At 33.8% G+C, this 7,500-nt stretch overlaps 1 protein-coding gene across 1 annotated transcript in view; it reads left to right on the top strand.

Moving 5' to 3' along the window:
• LOC128250902 (cytochrome P450 3A4-like) overlaps window positions 1-7,500 on the top strand; it is a 33,371-nt gene that overhangs the window by 14,946 nt on the left and 10,925 nt on the right. The window contains exons 8-11 of the mRNA XM_089342538.1: window positions 1,946-2,079; window positions 2,863-2,983; window positions 3,989-4,146; window positions 7,354-7,442. Coding sequence (XP_089198664.1) covers window positions 1,946-2,079; window positions 2,863-2,983; window positions 3,989-4,146; window positions 7,354-7,442 — 502 coding nt within the window. The remainder of the gene's footprint in view (window positions 1-1,945; window positions 2,080-2,862; window positions 2,984-3,988; window positions 4,147-7,353; window positions 7,443-7,500) is intronic.

Raw genomic sequence — 7,500 nt, forward strand, 5'->3', positions numbered from 1 at the left:
CGTCCTGATTCCGTAATAATAATCATTCATTGCGCAAGACTACTTATTTTTTAAATGCGCATTTTATCGATTATTTTAAAAATGATATTTATTGAATTGGCAAAGTTATAATGATAATCATTTCAAGTATTTTAGTTTTATATATTCTTATTTTTATTCAACCATGACATGAAAAAAAAAGCATGTATTTGGGTGTTTTAATTAAAATGTAAAAAAATTAACCATTACAATTTCAAAATTTGAAATTGAATTTTACAGTGTATTGTTAAATATATTTTTTATGCTTTAAAAATTTTCTATTGTCAATTCAGTTTACTAGAAATTTTTTTACGCTTTTATAATTTAATTTATCATATAATTATCAATTATTGATATTTTTATTAAAGAATTTACATGTGATTACGAATCTATTTGAATTAATATTTTTTAATATTGAAACTTTTCATTAATACTGAAAAAAAAAATATTTTTTGCATCTTTTTAATTTGATCATCTAAAATAAAAAATATTTGCAATTTTTCCAAATTAATTTGAAGTAGATATTTGTATTAATTTTTCCTAATTTATAGAAACATGATTTTTATTAAGTAATTTAAGGTTTAAGATAAAAATACCTTTGAGAAACTTTTTCAAAATTTTTTAAATAGTTCAATTAATTTCACATTTCCTGTCTTATTTTAATTTTGATTTTTGTAATAAGTTAATTAATAAAAGAAGTAAAATCTCAATTTTAGCAGCAATATTTTAAGCGCAATTTTAACAAATAGCATTTGACTTTTCAGAACAGCCTTACTATAGACATCTGTTCTGCTCATAGAAACAAAGCCACAAATAATCATGTTCTATTTAATATAAAATTGATTAGTTCATATATTTGTAGTGCCCTTTTAATATCACGCAAGAAATGATAAAAATTTGCGAATTAAAATTAAATATCTTTTCTTCTAATGGATAAAATTTAATGAAACCTTTAATATTTCTCTTTCGTATGAATATCAAAATTAAAATAATGGATGGGAGGTGAAATTGTCGAAGTCGGACGTTACTACCGACAGTCAACAAGTTTAGTCTATACATTTTTTCTCAAATTTGTTCTACCGCACGAGGTTTTAAGTATCTTATGTCTAAATATAGCTTATCACTAGTCAAACAAAATTCAAAAACTTAAATTTCATTTTGATTAAAACTGAATTAGTGAGACTGCTTGGAAGACAAAAGTGCTACGTTAAGAATATTATTCAACCACTGCCGTATTATCCATACAGTTTGAAGATTAGGTGATTATGGATATCCTTGTTGCTTATTTTGATTTTAATCACCTTATATATATATATATATATATATATATATATATATATATATATATATATATATATATATATATATATATGTATGTATATATATATATATATATATATATATATATATGTGTGTGTGTGTGTGTGTGTGTGTGTGTGTGTGTGTGTATATATGTATATATATGTATGTATGTATATATATATATATATATATATATATATATATATATATATATATTGTGAGAGTGTGTGTGCGTGAGGGTGCATGGATTAGTGGCTAGAGTGTCAGGCTCACAAACATGAAGTAGTGAGTTCGATTCCCTTGAACTGTGTGCTTTATTCTTCAGCACGACAATTCATGTTTTCGTTACTCCAGTTCACTCAGCTATAGACATATGTTGGGACGTCACTTGTGCAAAGCTGTATCGGCCTTTGCCTTCATTTGGATAACATCAGTGGCGCGGAGAGGGGAAGCTTTTATGCGCGGTGATTGCTAGGTTTCCATAAGCAGCCTTGCTTGGACTTCAAACTGCATAGAGCCTTCTTCACAATTACAAAACCTTGATTTAATTTGAATGATATTTATTTTAGCGCTAACTATATTTGAAAACGAAAAGATCACAATATTATTAATTTCTTTTTTCCAGTTCTTTTGCCATCTGCAAGGAAATTGATAGAAAAATCTGGGTTATCAAAAATGGTTATTGGAAACCAAATATATTTCAGGAAATTTTGTAGACAACTGATACAACAACGAAAAGAAACAGGAATTAATGAGAATGTAAGTTTTTGTTTTTTTTTATTCTGTTATCTTCTTATGTGTAGAGATGTGCACCATCGAGGACAGGAAGTATCCTCTACGTTGTCGTTTCATTTGTTAGAAAAATCACCCAAATATCTTCATTATAGTTTGGACATTGAAACTCAATTTTAAATGTAACATGCTGTGTATTTAAGTATATCAGAGAAAAATATTTGGAATATCAATACCGTATTCAGTATATCAATACTACAGAGGATATTTAGAATTAGTATTCGATAGTATTTCAATAAGAATAATAAGAAGAGAATTTATTGGCCGGAGCAACGAAAGGATTGGCATGGTAAGCCCCTTATGTCAGATATTATTCCAACATAAAACTTAGACGTAGTGTGTTGACTGGAGCAAATATTAGCGATGTCCGTATGACATGCAAATCCTAGGACAGAGACAAAATATATGAAGTTAAAGTATATCGTATTTGCTGGTTTATAAGATGACCCTCACATAAAATGCACCCCTTCTCTATAATTATACTTTGTAGGTAACAAAACGAAAATTTGTATGTCTTATATTGCAATTATTGAAAAATATCTTAAAAAAGTTTTGAAGGAGAAAATTTATAATTCTGTACTTGTGAATACCATGCTGTGTCGGTATACAAAATTAATGAATGAAATCACAAATTTATCATAAACTTTAATCTTCTTAGAAATATAAACTTATATATAGTTATATATGTGCACCATTTTAATTTATCTATATTTATGAAAACTTTGATCAATGTTTTTACATATTTTGCAGATGCATAAAAACCTTTTAAATCTTATGATAAAGGCTCAGTTGAAGGGGCATGAGAAATTGGACCCAGAAGAGGAGAAGGAACTTCATTTGGAAAATATAACTGACTGGCGAACAAAAAGAGGTAAGTGTAATGTAGATTGAGGAAAACCGCCATTTGTATTTTAGAATATATTTTATATTTGGTACGTGTTTTAGGTCTGAGCATACATATAAAATTCGTAAACATTAACATACCTGAACACGAACAGAGGCACACGGACGCATATATATACATACATAAATACATACATGCATATTTATATGTATCTACCTATCTATCTATCTATAGATATATATACACACAAAGTATATATGTCTATATATTTATATGTATATAATATATATGTAATATAATATATATATATGTGTGTGTGTTTGTGTGAGCGGTGTGTGTATAATTATAAAAATATAATTATAATAATAAGAGCATAAATGAATAGCACCACATGCTAGAAATAGACGCCAAATAGGTCTAACAACTACAATTATTTACTCCATTAGCACGGACTGAAAGCGTTGCATGTAAACAAAAAAGAATTTAAAAAGAAGTTTTAACCATAGATCCATTTCTAGTTTCGAGATGTAATATCTCCTTATCTCCATCGGTATGGTATGACAAATTGTACTTAATTATAAACATTTATACATAGACATGCGAATAACACGTATCCATAAGCATAGGTACAAATGTTAACATTTATATACGAGCTAAATTTAATTTATCCACCTCAAATATATACATATATATAAGCTTGTGTGCATATGCGTGTATGTGCGCGCATTTGCGTGCATGTGTGTGCGTTTATCTGTGTGTGTACGTGTGTGTGTGTATGTGTGCATGCGTGTGCAAAGGTTTATGTTATCCCAAATCCGGTACACTTTACTCTCCTAATTCTGAGAAGATTAAAACAGAATATTGTACATACTTATAAACTCTAAAGTCGAAGCTAGTATTCAGTGTTGTACATATTTTAAATGCTGTTGATAAGTAATTAATAGGCCAGAACACAACTAATAATTACTAAAACTGCAACAACTTATTTCAGAACATTTAATCATAATTTACTTGTTGTTTGTTTTCTTATAGGAATTACCGACGATGAAATATTGGCCCAGTGTGTTATACTTTTCTTAGCTGGTTACGAAACTACTGCGTCTACTCTCACATTCTTCACGCATTCAATGGCAACTAACCCTGAAAAACAACAAAAATTGTATGAAGAGATTGTAGAAATATTGGGAGACGTAAGCATATTACCAAATTCATCGTTGATTTCATTCTTTTATCATATTTCTTCTAAAATATGCTGCCCTTGTATTTTATTTTTAATGGCTTCAATAAACGTATTTAATTAAATTAGTGAATCAGCTGTGTAAGGCTGAATTGTGAATAAATTTTACAGAAGTTTACTTCTTTCCAATCACATGGTTCCGGGTTCAGTCCCACTCCGTGGCACCTTGAGCAAATGCCTTCTACTATTGCTTCCAGCCGATCAAAACCTCATGAGTAGACAGAAACTTAAAACAAAAGCTCACCGTATATATTGGGTTGGCAACTAAGTTACCCCGTTTTTTTTTAAATTTTGGAATTTATTGTGTTTTTAAATTTTGGAATCTATTTCTTTCGAGAATTCTATTTTTGAATCATTTTGGAATCTTTTATTTTTCTAGTTAATTTTAGTTAATTTTTGTTTATTTTCAGATCATTAAAATGGAATGTCAAGTTAAGAAAAACGAGCATTTTCGACACCTCCTTCTTTTTGCTTTTAATCATGGTTCTGAGGCCACAAAAGCTGCTCGTGACATTTGTACTGTCTATGGAGAGGGTGCCATAGCTGAAGGAACCGCTCGTGATTGGTATGCCAAGTTCAAAAATGTAAATTTTGACCTCGAAGACGCACCTCATTCTGGCCGTCCAGTTGAGTTCGATGAAGAGCGATTAAACCAACTTTTGCACGAAAATTCTCGTCAAACGTCAAGGGAACTGGCAGAGAAAATGGAATGCTCACACACTGCTATAGAGAAGCAGCTTCATTTGACACAAGCAACGATTCTTGGACACAAGCAATGATTGGTGCCTGTACATCAATATGAAACAGCGTAAGGAATAACTTAGCCCCGGTAAGCAAGTGACACCGCGCGTGAAACTAGATCGTCATCCGCGTAAAACGATGTTGTGGGTATGGTGGGACTGGGAAGGGAATTACGAATTGTGAATTGCTTGAACGGAACCAAACGGTCAACACGGAACTCTATGTTCAACAGATGGAATGACTCAACACGGCTACTCAATAGAAAAGACCTAATCGGCAGCATGGAGTTCTACTGCTGCACGACAACGCCTGCCCTCATATCGCCAATATGACCAAGGAATCCATTCAAACTTATGGTTGGGAAGTGCTGCCACACCCACCGTAATCTCCTGATTTGGCACCAACGGATTTCCACATCTTTCGATCTCTTTCAAATGCTATGCGCGGAGTTTCGTTCAATACTGATGCAGAATTGAGAGCTTGGTTGGATGAATTTTTCGAGACGAAATGGAGTGGTTTTTACCAACGAGGTATTGAAAATCTTGTTGAACTTTAGGAAGAAGTTGTAAACAACAAGAGTGAATACATTAATGATTGATTGATTGTTATTTTTTATTAAACCTTTGAACAAATTTAAATTTAATAAAACCCAATATACACATAGACACAAGTTCTCGATCGAATAAATAGCAGGCTATAAAAACCAAGTACAGGGGTACTTTTTCACAGTCTACACGAATGTGGCCCTTTTTGCCACATTCGTAGCACGTGGGCTTTTTGCCCTCTACTTGTATTTTGAAGACAATATCCTCACTCAAGAGCTCCCTTTCTGGAAGCATTTCAATATCTTCCTGAGTCCCCTGAATAATGGCAGAAATGTTCTGCCCGAGCCAATTTTTGTGGGGCGGAGCATGTGATCGAAAGGAAGTTAACTTAATCCGTCCTGTTATACAACAGGGCGGCCATCACCTCCCTTGCATCCATTTCAGGTGGTACCTCTGTCACCTTTACACGAGCAGTTCGCCTCCCCATGTAGGTTGGCATAAGCACCACCTCCTTCGTTCTCAGGGTGCTCGCTGAGTGCTCTTGGGCTTTTTCCTCGGTTCCAAATATGGCCTCTATTGTGCCATATGTCCGGCCCCTCGCTATGTACTTTAGGTCTTTCCATATGGGGCCAGGCATTTTTCAATTTTACACTGTTCAAAGTGTTTAAATTTCCTTGTTGACGGACAGTACGTTTTGAAAACGACTGTCCTTTTCACTCTTTTGACGCTGGCGGAGGGTGATATCTTTATATTCCCACCCTCCTCTTTCATTCTTTCAAAAAGGTCGGAGAGCTTTTCCGTTGGTAACACAAGGTTTTCAGTTGCCACCGCGGCAACTGCCGAAAATTTCTTTACTGATTCATCCAGTGGACTCTTTTCGTGAATTATTTCGACTGACATATTCGGCCGAAATTAATTCTTCACACAAAAATAAATTAGAAATCCTCCCAAACGGGAAACCTATAATATGTTTTTTCCCCTCTTAATGAGAACAACAGTTCAAATCCCTCTCCCACTGGGATGGTCGGGGCGTAACAATAAAGCCTACAACGGCTTTAACAAGTTCAATTTTTCTACAAATAACACCTGTCAAAATGGCTTCGCACAAACAATTCCAATCTCCCGTCACCGGGAAAAAGCACAAAAAATGTTCAAAGTTGAACAATTCAACAATGTTCAACAACGATAAACAGTTAATAATTCCAACAAAAAACAATCTAAACTCCAACAAAACGTCCGACTCACCGACAAACAAAAACACATATAACAAAGAGACCGCTAAGCAAGCTACTTACCATACAGCCACTCTTTGACCCTATGCAGTAACTGTCAGGGAGAATGAAAGCTGCTTCTGTCCTCTCTTGCTACCGATTTTCGTATGAGTAAACTGGAGGAAGGGATAATAATGTATCTTGCTCAGACACATAACATATATTGTTATGGCTCAGTAGTTTGAACGTCGGGCTCATAATCATGAGGTAGTGAGTTCGAATCCCGGATCTGCTTTGTGTTCTGTTCTTCAGCAAGTCACTTTATTTCACATTGCTTCAGTTCACTCAGCTGTAGAAATGAGTTGCGATGTCACTGGTATCACACTGTATCGGCCAAGCTGTATCGGTCTTTGCCTTTCTCCTGGATAAAATCAGGGGCGTGTGGAGGGGAAGCTTATATGTATCGGCGACAGCTGGTCTTTCATGCAATCACATGGTCATTGATGACCGAGGAGGTCTTTACCCTTTACCCTAAGAACACATAATGACGTGGTGAGAGGAAAATTGTGCCTCGGAGGATAACATTCTAGATGCAATCCGATGGTCATTCATGACGGAAGGGGATCTTTTTTGTTATGACACATTTTCCTTTTTGCCTTCCAGGATATTCCCGATTACGACAATATCCAGAAGTTGCCTTATCTCGACATGTGCATGGATGAAACACTTAGGATGTACTCGATTGGAAATACGTACGTTACTTTGCCATTTGTTCTCTTAAGTGCACACTTCCCGCTTAGTTGTACTTTC

This window comes from Octopus bimaculoides, chromosome 26 (assembly GCF_046866305.1).
Source record: "Octopus bimaculoides isolate indiv1 chromosome 26, ASM4686630v1, whole genome shotgun sequence".
Classification (NCBI taxonomy): Eukaryota; Metazoa; Mollusca; class Cephalopoda; order Octopoda; family Octopodidae; genus Octopus; species Octopus bimaculoides.